An 18,819-nucleotide genomic window follows, 5' to 3' on the forward strand; every position below is an offset into this window, starting at 1 on the left:
TTGGACTCAGAACAGTCCCAGAGCTTCAAACACACCTCTGGCTTTGCACTTCCTGCTTTTTCTCACCCTGGATTAGTTCCCCCACCCTAACCTCCTTGAGCAACCCAGGCAGGCTTAATTGCTCCTTATCTGCTACATCTATTTTGCTTATTACATTATACAGTACTTAAAAAAAAAAAATAGACCTCTTTCCCTTCTATTAAGCTGTGAGTTTTTTTGAGGACAGGAATGATGATTTATTTATCCCTATAAGACCAGCACCAAACATTAAAAAAATTAATTAATTTTAAAAAGGGGGGGGTGGGGAACCTGGGTGGTTCAGTCGGCTGGGTGGCCGACTTCAGCTCAGGTCATGATCTCACCACTCGTGGGTTTGAGCCCCTCACGGGGCTCTGTGCTGACAGTTCAGAGCCTAGAGCCTGCTTCAGATTCTGTGTCTCCCTCTCTCTCTGTTCCTCTCCCTCTCTCTCTCTCTCTCTCTCTCTCTCAAAAATGAATAAACATTAAAAAAAATTTTTTTAGGGGTGCCTGGGTAGCTCAGTCGGTTGAGCATCTGACTTCAGCTCAGGTCATGATCTCACAGCTCATGTGTTCGAGCCCTGCATCAGGCTCTATGCTGACAGCTCGGAGCCTGGAGCCTGCTTTGGATTCTGTGTCTCCCTCTCTCTCTGCCCTTAACCCACTTGCATTCTGTCTCTGCCTCTCTCAAAAATAAATAAACATTAATTTTTTTTTTTTTTTTTTTAAAGATCAGCCCCTAGCACAATATCAGGCATATAAAAAAAACTAGATACATTTTGTTGAATTCCACTGGTGAGAGTCACTACTTAAAGGTTACTAGATCCATCCTGGCTTATCCCTCCAGTGGTCTGTAGAAGGCAAAAGTGACCTGGTAATAAATCTCCATCACCTGATATATATTACTCCAGGAAAAACAAAAATTGATATTTAAAGAAATGGGATGGAGCATTCAGAGCCTGGTTCAGTGAGGTTTTAAGGGGAAGTTCTAGGAGTAGCAGTTAGGAGGAGAGTTTGGCCTGAATTCAAGAACACGGCCTAGAGAAAACAAAGACAAGACTGGCATCTGCTGTGACTGGGAAGCCAGGAGACAGTCCACACTCCAGCAACCTATCCTGCTTGCCTTCTTTCTCAGGGGTTTTCTTCTCGGCTACAGCCTAGTCCAACCCCTGGATCCGGTCTCAACCGGATATAAAAACCCACGAGAGGAGTGCCTTGTGTTTGTTGTGCAGCTGTTTAACTGGTTAGCAGTTCCCCACCTTGCCTTGACATTGGCTCTCTGCCTCCCACAAACTTGCCTTCGCTTTCGGCCCAAGTTCTCTGGACTGCCCACCGTGACGAACTCCAGGCCGGAACTGCTTCCACGCTTGCTCCTACTCTTCCTCCTCAGCCTGCCAGTCACCAGCCGTAATGTCTGCACATACAGCTGCCAGCATCCCTCTCATCCCTGTACACACACTGCCCGCCCCCACCTCCCAGGAGGTAGATTCTACCGCTTTCTCCTCCTTCTGAATCTGGGCTGGCTGTGGCTTACTTAGGCCAATAACATGAGGCAGAAGTGACCCCGTGGAAGTTTCAGACCTAGACCTTCAAAGGGCCTAGCAGCTTCCATTTTTACTGTCCTAGAACCCGGCTGGCACATGGTCAGAAGTCCTTATCCTGCTGGAGAGAGGCCACTGGAAGACCGGATGCCCCAGTCAATAACCAGCACCAGGCCTCAGGTACATGAGTGAGGTGCTTAATAAGTTGCATGAGTAAAGCCAACATCAAATGGGGCACAAGAATCACCCAGACAACCCACAAAATTATGAGAAATGACAGTTATTGTATTAAGCTAAGTTTTGAGGATTGTTAAACCGCAATAAGTGATATACCAGCTTCCATCCCACTGCCATAATCCACGATTGCCCTGGACCCATGTGATTTGATTTAGAAAGAGGAAACAGAGACATCTCCATAAGCCTAACTGTCGCACTGGGATCAGCCACTACAAATAATGACTCAGTGTGCTTTTGGCTCATCTACCCTTGTACAGTTTGTTCACTGAGAGTTCCTAGAATTAGTACTGGGAGCCTGAAGTTGTGATGTGCTGAAGACAGCAAAACCACTAGCCCTAAATCCCCAAAGTTAAGGATTTTAGAAAACATTTTCCCTTTTGGACCCCAAACCAGTCTCCCTCCCTCCTAGTTCCCTTCTACATTGCCACCACAGTGTCATTACGACATGTCACTTCTCTTCAGTAGTTTGTGCTACCATTAGGGTGATGTTCAGATTTCTCAGCATGGAGATTCTCTTGGGTGGTGGCAAAAAAAAAAAAAAAAAAAAAAAGTGTCCACTGCCATGAAGATGCCCCATGAACTTTCATTTGGGAGTGCCTGAGCCTGTTCAGTCACATACCACAAATCAAATCCTGCCACAAAAGACCCAAGGAAAATGCTCAAATGCTTATTCTCTAAGATATTTACTGGGGGATATGATATGATGTGTGGGATTTGTTCTAAAAATAATCTAGCTAAAAAGGGGGGCGGGGAGGATGGGTGAAACAACTGATAGCTGTTGGATCTGGTTGATGAGTATGAGGGAAGGGAGTGTTGTGCTATTTGTTCTATGTTCATGTGTGTTTGAAAACATATAATTAAGAGTTCAAAAAAAAAGTTCAAAAGCTTTTTAAAATATCATGGCTCCATAATGGCTTAAAATAGACAAGCTATCAGCTAGGATTTAAAAAGCCTCGTATAGAGAGATTTGTCATAATGATTTGTCAAATCAGATTTAAACATCTTTCAGAAACTTTCTTCAGCAAGAAAACTCCAGAGCCCAATAATGAATTATATGCATCAAAGAATAGTTCTGGCACAGGGATTAATAGAGATCCAAAGGCCCACGGAAGATCCACAAACTGGCAATAGTAGATTAATAAACTATAAAATTTCAGTTACATATGTAATTGTGTATCTCTCTGGGGAGATAATGTGAAGGTTACATCAGATTTATAAAAGGGATTGATAACCATTCCCCTGCCAAAAAAACAAAAACAAACAAAAAAAAACACCTAAAGCATATTTCCATGGTTAGAAATAGGTTTCGGGGCGCCTGGGTGGTGCAGTCGGTTAAGCGTCCGACTTCAGCCAGGTCACGATCTCGCAGTCTGTGAGTTCGAGCCCCGCATCAGGCTCTGGGCTGATGGCTCAGAGCCTGGAGCCTGTTTCCGATTCTGTGTCTCCCTCTCTCTCTGTCCCTCCCCCGTTCATGCTCTGTCTCTCTCTGTCCCAAAAATAAATAAACATTGAAAAAAAAAATTATAAAAAAAAAAAAAAAAAAAGAAATAGGTTTCAAATAGAAGAGATAATTCAGAGTTAAAGATGAGGAAAAAATGGTATGAAACAGTTTGCTAACTTTATGACGAGGGCAGTACATCTCGCGTGTGACTCAGACTAAGAACAGCGCAGGCAACTGGGGGTTCAGGCATTCTAGATCAGTGCAGAAGGAACAGCCAGGCTTATTTTCTTTCACATGCCTAAATCCAGAGTATATCAGGTTACTTTGTTTCTCTTACTTATCAGGAATCCAGAGTCTAATGGTTCTGTCTCTTGAAGCAGATGCCAGTAAGTTTCCAAGTGGGGAAAACTGCACGCTGGTTACCACATCCTTGTGACCCACATATCTGAAAGCTCTAGCTTGTGGCTTGCAATTCCATAGCATGAGGAACGTATCCCAAGAAGCAGTAGCTATGAAGAAAGAGAAGAACAAACCACTGATTGTTAAAATGTGAATGTAGGCACGTCTCATTACAATGGAACAGGATATCTAGTAACACGATGTCCAGGTAACAGAGGGGCTGGAGGTTTTTAAGCCTGACCAGGTCATGGAAAAAAATATTTTTTAAAGTAACTCAAAGCTACATCACTAATGTGCAAGCTTGGCTGTGTTCTATGCAGCCACAAGTCAGGATTACTGGTCCCTGCATCTGGCTGGAGCTCAATGACTATTTACTAGAAGATAGCAGCATAACACAGGCCCTCGGGACTAGGAGTAGTTCTGTCTCTAACTCTCAGGATAACTGGGAAAGTTACTTAACATCTGTGTCATGAAGACTGAATGCTTTTCCTGAGAGAGCTGAGAATGATGATTTTTTAAAAATGTTTATGTGAAGATAATTTCACACTTAAGAGGAAACATAAGAATAGTATAAAGAACATTAATATACCCTTTGCCAGATCTTTTTTTTTTAATTTAATTTTATTTTTGAGAGAGAGAGAGAGCAAGCAGTGGGGAGGGACAGAGGGAGAAAGACAGAATCTTAAGCAGTCTCCCTGTTCAACAGGAGCCTGGGGCAGGGCTCAATCCCACAATCCCGGGATCATGACCTGAGCTGAAATCAAGAGTAGGAGGCTCATCTGACTGAGCCACCCAGCAACCCTACCCTTTGCCAGATCTACTTGTTGTTAATATTTTGCTCCACTTGGTTTATAATTTACTCTTACACTCACTTGTACTCACTCTGTATACATGAACGAGCTTGCATGCTCACATAAGTGCGTGCGCGCGCGCGCACACACACACACACACACACACACACACACACACACAGTTGTTTTTTTTCTTTCCCTGAACCATTTGGAAGTGAATACATTATCATGGTGACTTTATTCCTAAATACTTCATTGTGTTTTTCTAAGAATAAGGATGTTCTCTTACATACCCATAGCAGTATCAACTTCAGGAAATTTATTACTGACAATACTTTAATCTACCAACTATTTTCCAATTTTGCTAATTGACCCAGTGATGTCTTTTATGGCTGGAAAAGGTGGTCTTGAAAATCTTTTTCTGCTCTGACATTCTACAATTAATAAAAGAATTGTGTATGTCAGACATTAGTTTAAGGCTTTAAGGAAATAAAGACAAATGCAATCAATGGTGGAAATAAATGCCTTGGACAAAGAATGAACAAATAAACCAATGAAAGCTAGATCTAATTCTTGCCCCCAAACCAAATTTTATACATGCATGTAGCCCCCAAATTACCCCAATAATAGGAACCAGGTCAATGAGAATCACTAAGTCCAGACTGCAGAATCTTAGAAAAAAATACGACTTTATAAACTTGAAATAGAATTAGCATTACTGTTAAAAGAGAATATAAAGTCACTGAAAACCTTCTCACTTCTTTAGTCATAGATAAAATTCATTGGACTTAAGTATGCACTGTTTCCAGTTAACTTTAAAAAGTTAAAGTGAGTTTTAAAGTTTCAAACTATAATGCTGTATACTACCCCTTTCAAAAAATATACAAAAAGTTGATGCTCCACCACTGTTCATAAAATTATTAAATATTTATATCAGAGACTAAATTATCTGGAGCTAAGGGAGACCAAATAGGGAAAACAATGAATTATCATGAGCATTACACTATTTAAGTTCTAAAGTATTATGCTACAAATAAGATCTATAAAAAGAAGACAGAATCCCTTACCTCAAGGAATCATAACATCATAGGGGAGACAGTTCACTAATAATATCATATATGTTTGCACCCCAATGTTTATAGCAGCACTATCAACAATAGCCAAAGTGTGGAAAGAGTCCAAATGTCCATCGATGGATGAATGGATAAAGAAGATGTAGTACACACACACACACACACACACACACACACACACACACACACACACAATGGAGTATTACTTGGCAATGAAAAAGAATGAAATCTTGCCATTTGCAACTACGTGAATGGAACTAGAGGGTATTATGCTAAGCGAAATTAGTCAGAGAAAGACAAATATCATATGACTTCACTCATATGAGGATGTTAAGAGACAAAACAGATGAACATAAGGGAAGGGAAACAAAAATAATATAAAAACAGGGAGGGGGACAAAACAGAAGAGACTCTTAAATACAGAGAACAAACAGAAGGTTACTGGAGGGGTTGTGTGAGTAAATGGGTAAGGGGCATTAAGGAATCTACTCCTGAAATCATTGTTGCACTATATGCTAACTAATTTGGATGTGAATTTAAAAAAATTAAATTCAGAAAATATATATGTTCAGAGGACTTTTAGAAATTATTCATCCATTTTCCATACCTCCTACTCCCCTTCACCTACTGTGCCCAGCCTCCCAGCCTCCCCACTGGCAAGCACAATGTTTTCTTTGTACTTATCGTTTGTTTCTGCTTTTTTTGTTTGTGTTCATTCATTTGTTTTGTCTTTTAGATTCCACCTGCAAATGAAATCATATAGTATTTGTCTTTCTCTGACTTATTTCACTTAGCATAATTATCTCTGAGGTCCACCTATGTTGCCACCATTCCTTGTTATGGCTGAGTAATATTCCTGTGTGTGTGTGTGTGTGTGTGTGTGTGTGTGTGTGTGTGTGTACCACATTTTCTTTATCTACTCATCTACTGATGGACACTTGGGTTGCTTCCATATTTTGGCTACTGTAAAAAATGCTATAGTAAACATAGGGGTGCATATATCATTTTAAATTAGTGTTTTTATTTTCTTTGGGTAAATACTTAGTAATGGAATTACTGGATCATAAAATTCTATTTTCAATATTTTGAGGAATCTCCATTCTGTTTTTCAGAGTAGCTGTACCAATTTACGATCCCACCAAGTGTATATGGAGGGTTCCTCTTTCTTCACATCCTTGCCAACACTTATTTCTTGTCTCTTTGATTCTAGCCATTCTGACAGGTATAAAGTGATATCTTGTTGTGGTTGTGATTTGTATTTCCCTCACAATTAGTGGTGTTGAGCATCTGTATATATTTCTCTTGGCCATACATATGTCTTCTTTAGAAGTATGTCCATTCAGGTCCTCTGCCCATCTTTTAATCAGATGATTTGTTTTTTGGGTGTTGAGTTGTAAGTTCTTTATATATTTTGGATATTAATCCCTTATTGTATTCATCATTTGCAAATATCTTCTCCCATTCACTAGGTTGTCTTTTTGTTTTGTTGGTGGTTTCTTTCACTGTGCAAGAGCTTTTTTTTTTTTTTTTTTTTTTTTTTAGTATAGTCCCAATAGTTTATTTTGCTTTTGCTTTTGTTTTGCTTGAAGATACGTACCTAGAAAAATGTTCCTATGGCTGATGTCAAAGAAATTACTGCCTATGTTTTCTTTTAAAAGTTTTATGGTTTCAGATCTCACATTTAGGTCTTTAACCCATTTTTTTTCCACTGAAATTGAATTTTTATTCCAAATGACTGTAAAAGCTGAAAAGACAACAGACAAAATTGAAAATTACTTGTTTAACTGGAAATGAGAAGTAATTGATTTGCAGGAGAGCCAATGGTGTGGTGAGAGCCTGCCACTGATAACAGTTGTAATTAAGAAAGCGTAAAAATAACCAGTGTCTTTTAGATATGCAATCTGGATGTGCAGCATGTACAGCAAATAAAATAAAAGGAAAGTAAAAAAAAAGGGGGGGGGGTGTGGGGAAAACCCACAAAATCCGAAACCTCAGAAATTAACATTCATTTAAGAACATAGTAGTGAAGGCTTTTCATAGCAAAATTTTCACAATTCTTAAAATGGAAGTCTTCAAAAGAACTTCTTCAAATTGAAAAGCTGAGAACAGTTACGCTGGCTTGGAAGAGCTGCTACCTGTCACAAAGATAAAGATGACACTCAGTCCTACTTTCAAACACAGTGATATCTGATGAACCCGACGAACCTGAGCAGAACAGAGAGGCGGCCTGGCGGGCGCTGACATCGCTCATTGCGAAACGGTTCACTGATAGTATCACAGATGTTCACAGGACTTTTATATATCCTTCACCCTTAGTGTTGTACGGAGCGGTTAGTGATCCTTCCTGAGGAAAAGGTATTTGAGCAGAGACCTGAGTGCAGTGAGGGGTGATTCAAACTGACATGTGCAGGGAGAACACACTCGGGGCAGACGGGACCCCACGCATGACCGCCTGAGACAATAACATAGTTAAAAGACTGACGAATAATAGAGAAAGAATAGTAGAGGGAGAATAGTAGCTACAAGGGAGCACAAGGGGTACTCCTGGGGGCACTAGTAATGGTTCTTGCTCTGAGTGTTTGTTAAATGGGCATGTCACATTGTGAAAATTCATCAACTTGTCCAATTTGGGTACATATCTTATACTTCGATAAAACATTTAGAAAAAATGTTTAAAAATATCACCCTGCTCGCTCTGTGCAGAATATACAGGGTGTAGGGGGGCAGAATGGAAGAAGAAAATCAATTAGGAGGCTACTGCAATAATCCAGTCAGGAGAAGGTGGTGGTTTGGACTAAGCTGGAGGCCACGGAAGTGGGAGAAGTGGTCAATATTTGGTATGTTTAAAGGTAGAGCCTGTGCAGGCAGCTACTGGATTCGATACAAGGAAGAAAGAAAGCAGAAGCAACCAGGCCAGGCTTTCGGACGGGGCACCCAGATGAATCTCAGGGCCATTTAATGATATTAGAAAAACCAGAAGAGGGGCACCAGGGTGGCTCAGGCAGTTAAATGTCTGACTCTTGATTTTGGCTCAGGTCACGATCTCACGGTTCATGGGTTCGAATGCCATGACGGGCACTGCGCCGACAGTGAGAAGCCTCCTTGGGATTCTCATTCTCTCTCTCTCTCTCTCTCTCTCTCTCTCTCTCTCTCCCTCTCCCTCTCCCTCTCCCTCTCCCTGCCCCTCCCTGCTTGCACTGTCTCTGTCTCTCAAAATAAGTAAATAAACTTTTAAAAAATAATGTGTTTAAAAGAAAAGCCAGAAGAGATGGAGGTTGACAGTGAGGCAGCGTGGGGTGGGAATCAAGAGTTCTTTTTGGGATGCAGTACGCTGAAGATGCCCATTAGACATACAGGTGGAAATGTCAAGTATGGGGGTGGATATACCCACCGAGAGCTCAGGGAGAGATTTTAAGTGTTCACTGTGGTGGTTAAAGGAGCAAACTATAGAATTAGACTCCCTGAGTCAAATCCAAGCTATCGTCTACAAGCTATGTACCCTTGGGCAAGTTACTCAGCCTTTCTATGCCTGCGACACTGAATCTACAAACGAGGTGTTTTAAGTATTACATGAAATGATACTTGTAATCGATGCCTGTCACACAGAAGACACTCAAAGGTACCCATTATTACTATCGGTTTTCTTTGTGCCACCGTCAGCAGCAGCTGTTGTGTAGAGAAGGACTGGACACTGCATAGGATCACTTGGGGAGTGAATCTAGATGAAGAGGGTGAAGGTACCTAAAGGAGCCGTAAATGAAACAGGAGGGGACAAGCAGATTTTGCTGTCCAGGAACTCAAGAAGTATTCAGAGAGGGTGACAAGCCGTATCAAATGCTTTCAAGAAATTAGAGTAACATCAGGCCTGAAAAGGACCAGCTACATAATTTGCGGGGCCCAGCATCAAATGTCAATGTGGGGGTCCTCGTAGAAAAACTGCTAAGAATTTCAGGACAGTGATAGCAGGGCATTAAACCAGTCCTAAGTGACTACACAGGGCATATGCTCATAAAACTGGCCCTGGGCCCGAGGACAAGTTGTTGATTTGGCAATAAGAACTGCGTCCGTGAAGTGGTGAGATCAGAGCTGGTTGGTGTTGGTTGATGAGAGATGGGAGGGAGGCTGTGGAAAGAGTTAATGTGTACAACTGATTCATTAATTCATTGAGGGTTTACAGGGTCCCTAACACTTAACATGATAAGAAGCAGGAAAAAATGGTATTACAGGATCACGGTGACTCAACAATTAATGGGGTGAGGGAGGTCAGAGGGATAAGAATATGAAGCTTAAATGAGAAGGTGACACAGGACTTGAGACTTCACATATTTTGTCAGAAAAGGAAAAGAGCATCTTAACCAGAGTGGATGCTCAAAATTACAAATACAGAGTCGATGGCTGCATGCCCACATTAAAGCAGCACTTGCTTGCTATCCTGGTGTGAAGCCCGGTGAAGAGAAGTGAGACAGCAGAAGGAAAAGGTGGTTCATAGGACAGGGACAGCCTCACCTTTGGGCAAGGGGGCACTTCAGAGGCCTATTAATTACGAAATACCAGAAGCCAAGATGTCCCAAGTACCACTGTGTGGCTCAGGGTACACTCTTTATTTCTTCCACATTTTTCATCGTTACTTCCTTAACCTTATCCACTAAACTCTAATACTGTGATAATGAAAGGTACTGGACTACGGATATCAATGTTGTAAAGTGTCAACGTGGAATTTACTTTCCTTCATTTCCACTGAACCACACCCTAAATAAACACCACCACCTCATTTCAAATGCCAAAGCTTATATGATTCGTCATCCAACTGGTCTATTTTGAGATAAAATGTCAAAGGGAAGAAGTTAAGAGAAAAGGTTAATTAGTAAATCTACCCTTGAAAAAATGATTTTTATCCCCTAACAATAATTCACGGTTTCAGGAAATCTTCATTAGGACAAAAGACAAAACAAAGTCCATGTGCACCCAGGCCAGTGCTATGTCTCTGGAGGTACCAAGGAACGCACCAAGGAGAACATGTTTGCTTTCCATCACGTCCAAAAGGCCAATAGTTACTGTGTCACCTTAACTAGCAATAACTTGAGCCACCCTAAGATCTCTCACTCCTTGTTTTATCCAAACCTGCAGTTACTTAGAGGTTTGCTCCATCAGGAATACTATATCCTTAGAAAGAAACGGCAGTGCCTCCAGTTTGTGAGCTTGCTGTTAAATTATTTTATCTTTTCAATTGGTAATAAATGCACATGTTATCGGTATTTACCAAAATCTCCTTCTGGACCTTGGCCACCTAGCTCCCCTTCCTAGAGGCAAACCAATGTTAACCATTTCTTGAGTACCCTCTTATGTGCTTAAACAAATATGTGCCTATTTACATGTATTTTTTATACAAATGGTAGCATGTTATTTGTCATTCTGCATTTTGCTTCTCTATCTTCCTTTGCCAGCCCACTTAGTATAATATGTTGGGAGATCGTGATGTATTAGTACATAGAGCTGTCTTATTCTTTTCCTATTTTTTCATGTTTATTTATATTTGAGAGAGAGAGACACACACACACACACATAAAGCACAGAGGCAGAGAGAGATGGAGACAGAATCTGAAGCAGGCTCTAGGCTCCGAGCTGTCAGCACAAAGCCTGACCCAGGGCTTGAACTCAGGAACCACGAGATCATAACCTAAGCTAAAGTCAGACACTTAACCGACTGAGCCACCCAGGTGACCCATTCTTTTCCTATTTTTAATAAAACCTTATTTTATTTTATTTTATTTTTATTTTACTTTATCTTATTTACATTTATTTATTTTTGAGAGAGAGAGAGCACAAGTGAGGGAGGGGCAGAGAGAGAATGAGACACAGAATCCAAAGCAGGCTCCAGGCTCTGAGCTGTCAGCACAGAGCCCGACGTGGGGCATGAACTCACAAACCATGAGATCACAACCTGAGCCAAAGTCGGACGCTTAACCAACTGAGCCACCCAGGTGCCCCAAAACCTTAAAGATTTCCTAAGCCATTTTTTCTCTTTATTGACCAGATACCCTTAAAGACTACAGACCTGTTATTTTTGTGAGATGTTCACCAGTTTTTTTCTTGATGTTCCCTCATGATTAGATTCAGGATACGTATTTTTGATAGGAATCCACAGGTTGTATTGTGCCCTCATCATAGCAGGGTGTTTGTGTCTGTTTGTCCCGGTATCGGTGAGATTTACTTTGATTGCTTGGTCCAGGTGGCATGTTGCTGCTTGGGCTCTGCCTCTTGGCTGTTCTGCAGGAAGAGTGCCTCTGAGAAGGAAGCCAAGGCGGCTGCGGGCTCACCGTGTGTGTTTCCCTTCTGCCTCGCAGGGACTGTTACAGTTCTGCACTCTCTGTTGCTTGATGACTGAATTCACTTGCCTCATATATGTTGCCCCATTTTACAGTTGTTTTTAGGCTGGAGGGCAAGTTTGGCTACCAATTACTCTGTCAGGACTGGAGGGAGAAGTGTGCTTGATTCTCTTTAATAGCTACATAATATTCTATTGTGTAGCCACACCTTAATTTATTTAACCAGTCTACCCTATTTACCCCTTCACAAATGATGCGGTAATATACATGAGTCATTTCTGATGTGTACAAATACGTCATTGTGATCAGTTCCCAAAAAAATTATTGATGGGTCAAAGAGTACATGTTTTTGAACTCACAAAAAGGTCTATGTTCACAATATAGTGTCTTTCACAGCTTTATACATTTGGATCATCTCCCTCTCAGGCCTTTCCATCCCATATTCAAGAAAGTCCTAGTAATTCAAATCACCTTCATACAGAAATTCTTGAATTTTTCAACTATTTCAGGGGTCCTTCTATGTATTTTGGACTCTGATTATGTCTCACTTATACTCTACTACCAGAAGTTAACTCAGATTTCTGGTTTGAGGGCACCATGACTTTGTACTTCCTATAGCATTTCCAGGTTCATGCTGGTCTTTAGGTCACAGAAGAAACTCTAGATGGCCTTCTTCAAGGAAAAATAAACAAGGACATATTCTAAGGAAATCTGTGAGGAGATCTCTATGACTGTTTTTTAAGAAAAAAAATTATCACTCCCAAGCATACACATCTATAAACTTAGATAAAAAGGAAAGGGCTGCCCAATAAAAAGATAATATTCTAATCTTCACTAGATAAACTTTCATCTCTATCTAGTACTTTCAGAGTTAGTTTGTGCTATCCAAGCACTATGTAATAATATAAATAAATGATGGCACTAACTTAAAATTCCTCTGCCCTGAATGAGGGAATATTTAAGCATCTTTTCCTTCTAGCTGACACTAAGTCATTATCTTGCTAGTGTAAGCATGGTCTAAAAGGAGCTGTGGGTGCTTTAAAAATAATCTTCAGTAATGACAATCAGGAGAACTTAATTTAACTTACTCAAATTCCACATCTCTAGGAGGATGGACAATCACAACAACATACACCTTTACAGAGTTGTTACTAGGGGCCAAATACTTTTATAAGCATTATTTTATTTAATCCTCACAACGAGGCAAGTAATTATCATTATCCCTCTTGTTCAGATGAGGAAATGAGGCTTAGTGAGGTTAAGTAATTTGTCCAAGGTCATGGAGGCAGAAAGCAATGTAGTCCATTTTTAACCCAGTTCTATCAGTCTCCAAAGCCTCAGTCTCCAAAGCCTGGGCATTTAACCAATAACCCAGTGTTTTGAGAAGCACTGGGCATTTATGGATTATCCCTATTACAATTACTGGGAACCTTGTTTAAAATGTGTACTTCCAGTAAATTAAACATTCTTTGGGGTGAGACTGAGGAATCTGATTTTTTTTTTTTTTTTACCACTTTCTCACTTAATTCTGATGTACCTTGGAAGTGGAGACATACTGTGCTCTGCATACACTAACACTTAGGAATAAGTTTTTGAACTGTAACAGTGGGAGAAACTTTAACGAAGCTACTACACAGGTTGCCATCAAAAACCATAATAGGAAAAGAATTTCTGGCAAACTTTTATTATGGTTTCACCGTGAAGAAAACAACTTAGAACTTCCAAATTTCATTCTGCTTCTATTCAATGAAAAAAAGAAAGAAATTAACTTGTTCTTTACCATCATTTATTCTACAAATAACCCACAGGCTAATAGGGATTGGGTCCATGACAGCATAACCTTGAAGGGAAAAAAGGGAGGAAAGTGACAACTTCAGTGTTAAAATTATACAATTTTAAATGGAAACTTCTAAAGTGCGGCTCGGGTTCTACAAACCATGTGACAGTACTTTTAAACTCTTCTAATGTTTGAATAAATTTGAGTGCTGCCTTCGGAGAAGCTGGCCTAATGGAAAAGAATGTGGCTCTAGAATTAGACTCCAATCCAGGCCCAGCCAGGCTGTGCTGCTTACTAGCTACGTAGCTTCAGGAAAGTTCCTGAACCTTCATCCATAAAAAAGGATGGAAACACTTCACAGGTTATTGGTTTTTCCCATCCCCTCTCCTCCAACCACCTCCCAACCCACCCTGTGAAACCCAAGAGCCCAGCACCTTCTGAAAGGCTATCAAGTATAAATCCACCATACTTTATGTTCTGTTTCTCTGAGTCACGACCAGAAGTTTAGGCCTTGAGTTCCTCCAGTCATCATCCACATGCTCTCACTCCTATAACTCTCTGGATGTCGCTTTAGCTGACCCTGACACCCATGCCTTCTCTCCTTCCCAAAAGCCGCCAGTGGGCCAGGGGGACTCCCAGTAGATGATCTCCCTATAACCACATCCTCCTCCTTGAAAGTCCCTCCTCCTCAACCACTTACGCTTAACTTTGCTTGGGAACCCCAAGTTCCCTGAAACCCTTTCAAGTGACAATCATTTTCTCTTTCACATTTCACCTACCTCACGTCACAGTTTTCCTCTCTAGCTCCTGATATTATTAGTTCAGTCAACAGATATCTCACCCTTACACCACATAAGGCATTGTGGGCCGGGCAGGGGAAGTCCTAAGGAACAAAATAGGCAAACTTTCTAAATGGAGAGCTGACACTCAGATGAAGAGGAGGAAAACAAGTCAACAAGCAGGCAAACATGACATCTTAAATTGTGCCAACAGACACGAAAGCTACATCAGGAAGTCATAAGGAGAATTTTGTGTGGAGGTAGAATACTTACTTCAGATGGAGTTATCAGTAGCATTTTAAGGAGAGGCAGAAGGACAAGGAGCCAGCCAAGCAGAGTGAGGAAGTGAAGAGCATTTCAGACCAAGGGGACAACCAGAATGCTCCAAGGCCCTTTTCTTCCACGCTTCCTTGGCAATTCATTCCGTGGCCACACCCTGCATCTTGTCATCAGCAGAAACCGAACGCTTCCCAGATCATGAATTGAAGCCTGCCATCCTCTGACAAGCTGCTTTCCTTACAGTTTAGTCAAGTAATTTCTATATCACTCCAATCCATTGACCCATATTCTCCATGGAGGCTCTCTTTTCATCACCTTCATTTCTCTCTTTATCCTACTGATAAGCCCCCTCTCACACATATATTCAATCCCCTGACTCTCCCTCCTTCCTTCAAGTTTCCCCAGCTAAATCCCAGTCACTCTGGCTTTTCTGGACCTATATTTGTACCAGTGAGAATAGCTAGACACACCCCCAAACGGATTAGAAACACGGTAAATGTATAACCACTAATGTCACCTGGATCTCTACACGGCCCAGTAGTGCTCAATTCTGCAATACTTCCCTCCCTACTCTCCTAATGACTATTTAACATCTCCTCTCAATTCCACATTTCTCCCCCACCCTAGACCTTGGCTTTCATGAGACCCTACTGTCATGGCTTTCCTTCTATCTTTCTGATTATTTCTTCTTAGATTCTTTTGCCATTTCTTCTTCTTGTCTAAAGGTTTGGGATCTTTAGGACTAAACTTGGGCTATTTGCCCTCATGGTTCTATGTTCTTCCCAGGTGATCTCAAATATTCCCATGACTTTGCTGAAGTCGAAAACAAATGGAGACCAGCCTTGAAAATTCCCTGAGTAGACAAAAACAGTTTAATCACACAAACAAAGATTAATTTAGCTTATTTTGTCAAACTAACTTGACCTAGGTCATTTCTTGCTTATGTCTCTGGAAATCACAAGCAAAAACTTGAACTGTTTCCCAAGGTAACTCCTGACCAACACCCTATCATTTAAGAGAATTCTAATATTACAAGCAATCAATGTGAAGAATAAAGTCACTGCTTTCTCACTATATAAGCTGCTTTGTAACATACCCCTGAGCCTCACTGCATGTTTTGAGTGTTCCCAGTTTGCAAACTATCTTTATGGTATGTGCACAATAAACTTTAACTAATTACTATTTCAGGGATTCCTCAGTTTTACTTCTGTTATTTCTGAACTTTTGACAACTTTAAATACCATCTGTATGCTAATAACTCCCAAATTTCTCTCTTTCCCAGAGCACCACCCTAGTCTGAATCATCATCAACTCCTGCTGGTATTACTAAAATATCTCCTAATTGACTTCTCTACTAATAGTTCAGTATCCACAGAGCAGAGTGATCTTTTTGAGGTCTAAATCAGATTATGCCATTCCCTTCCTTAACACTCTTCAACAACTTTTCACAACTCTCAGAACAAAATCCTAAAACACGGCCTCCGCCTTAGTTTCCTAGGGCTACCATAACAAATTGCCAAAATCTTGGAGGCTTAAAACAAAGCAAATTTATTCTCGTACAGTCCCAAAGGCCAGAAGTACAAAATCAAGGCATTGGTAGGATTCTCTCTAATGTTCTAAAGGAGATTCCATTCTTTGTCTCTTCCAAGGTCTGGTGCCTCCAGAAGCTCTTTGGCTCCTGGCTGCATGACTCCAATCTCTGCCTCTGGCTTCTTCTCTTATCTCCTCTGTGTCTCTCCTAATAACACTTGTCATTGGATTCAAGGCTCACCAAGATAATCCAGAATGATCTCTTCTTGAGATCCTTAACTTAATTACATCTGGAAAGAACTTTTTTCCCAAACAAAGTCACATTTACAGGTTTCAGGGACATGAACATATCTTTTAAAGGGCCCCTATTTAACCTGCTCTAGCCTCCAAGACCTTACTACCTCTGCCTTCCCCTGCAACTTCATCCCCTAAAGCTCTCTCTCTGCTTTCATTTACAGCCTCTACCCCTTCTGGCCTTTCTCTCTCTCTCTCTCTCTCTTTTTTTTTTTTTAAAGTAATTTTTTTAAGTTTTCCTGTTTATGTAATCTCTACACTCAATGTGGAGCTCTAACTCATGACCCAAGATCAAGAGTCGCATGCTCTTCTGACTGAGCCAGCTAGGTGCCTCTGGCCTTCTTCTATTTCCTTAATCAAGGACAAGTTCTTTCCCACTCTTGGTTTTTGAATATGCAATTCTTTCTCTAGTCTTTGCCTGGCTAACTCCTCCCTCAGGTCCTGAGTTAAATCTAACTTCCACAAAGGAGTATTCCTTGACCCCATAAACTTATGTCGCCACTGTTATTCCTCAAAGCACTCTTCCTTTTCTTCACAGCATGCACCCCTTTTCCTGTTTCAGGTTGTACCTGCACACGGCTACACGGCACACGGCTGTGTGTTTACTTGTTAATAATTTGTCTCTATCATCAGACTATGGATTCTTCACACCATGTGAAGAAGCACACCTGTTTTGTTCTCCTCTGTGTGTGTGCACCCAGAGCATAAGCCAGCATCTGGCATGCTGTAGCATTAACTAAATAAAGTTCCACTCGATAAATGGGGAACTTTTATTTTTTATATATCATTCCCCCTTTGAACAGGATCAGATAAGTGCAAATAAGAGGGTCAGAATGGTGACCAGACAGCCAAGGGCACTGCTAGCCTTCAGTGGACAACTCTCCTGGGCCAGCCTGAGAAAGTGGTCGAGCTTGGCATAAAAAAGGAAAAGTCATGTCTGATTATTAGCAAGCTGTAAGGACTTGTCTACTCTTCACTTCTACCCTGGACAACTATTCAGTTCAGGAATTTATTTCACCTTTTATAATAATCCCTACGTCCTGGTCAAAACGATTTAGGTTTTTCTGAAATTTTAGGAAAAAATTCCAATACAGATTCTCACTCATGGTCTAATTCACATATATATCTAACTTTCTTAACTCTGTTAAATTACAAAATGACTCAAGTGTTAATAAATCCTGCTGGCCGGTTTTAAAGTCTGGTAGGCACAGAGGGATATAGAAATCTTTTTTGGAATACATGAAATTCTCCAGCCTCTTCTTTTCCCCTAAAGATTTTTTTTTTTTATAATTGAGATGTAATTCATATACTATAACTTCACCCCTTTATAGTGTATAATTCAGTGTTTTACCCAAAATTGTACCACCATTGTCACTATCTAATTCCAGAACATTCTCATTACACACCCACCCCCTAAAAAAACCCATCCTCATTAGCAATCATTCTCTATTCCTTCCTGCCACAGGCTCTGGCAAACACTTTGTACTGTCTATGATTTTTCCAGTCATTTTTTTACTTTCATGAAACTGAAGGTGGGATACAATGATTTGCACAGGGTTGCAGTCAGTAAGACAGCAAGATTCTAGCATATGTATTTACAGTAACTTTTTAAACTATACATTAAAAAACCCCAAAAGATCAGTAAAAATATGTTTAGCTCAACTGTACATATCCTAAATGCGGCTATTGAGACATCTGATGGAGAAAGCAGAGTCTTTACAATAGTGATTCCCAAGAAGTGTCTCAGGCACGGGAGAGGCATGGGTGTGGGGCATTAGGCAGAATCACTAAAGAGGAAGAAGAGATGTGGCTGGTGGAAAGGAACTGCACTTCGGATGGGGGGATGCAGAGCGATGGTTGAGGGAAATGTGAGGCTATGTGGTTTACAGAATAGATATATTTCTTTTTAGCCAAAGGTTTTGAAATTCATGTTAATGTGCCCAGGTGTTCACTTGCTTCCTTTTACAGAGCCCCCAGTGGGCCCCAGAGCTCCCCAGTCATTTCCTGTTTGTTTATGAGTAGTAAACGCAGACATTAATAGTGCTAACACCACTCAGAATACTTGTAGGGTAATGACACCTTGCAAAATAATGCAGGAACTTTGACTTTTTAATATTCTGTCTGTATTTTCAAATAAGCTAAATAATTACAAGCTTAACTCTCTTCTGTTACCATCAACAAATGTGTACATGGAAACAATGATCCCATAGACTAAAATCATCAGAATCCATTTGCAAAAATAATTAGCAATGCATTTTATTTTACGTCTTAATATTGCAAAAAATCATTAACAAAAGAAAAAAAAAAGGATGGGAACTGCTCAACACACAGAAA

At 40.6% G+C, this 18,819-nt stretch overlaps 1 protein-coding gene across 8 annotated transcripts in view; it reads right to left on the reverse strand.

The window, feature by feature from the left end:
• Window positions 1–18,819, reverse strand: part of POC1B (POC1 centriolar protein B) — a 95,069-nt gene that overhangs the window by 69,783 nt on the left and 6,467 nt on the right. For all 8 annotated transcript variants that reach the window (XR_006220104.1, XR_006220102.1, XR_006220105.1 and 5 more), the window contains one exon: window positions 3,575–3,746. Coding sequence is in view for 4 of the 8 variants with exons in the window: in XM_042992875.1 (XP_042848809.1) it covers window positions 3,575–3,746 (172 nt within the window). In the remaining 4 variants the exon portion in view is untranslated. The remainder of the gene's footprint in view (window positions 1–3,574; window positions 3,747–18,819) is intronic.

The sequence above is a fragment of the Panthera tigris genome, chromosome B4 (genome assembly GCF_018350195.1).
Source record: "Panthera tigris isolate Pti1 chromosome B4, P.tigris_Pti1_mat1.1, whole genome shotgun sequence".
Taxonomy (NCBI): domain Eukaryota; kingdom Metazoa; phylum Chordata; class Mammalia; order Carnivora; family Felidae; genus Panthera; species Panthera tigris.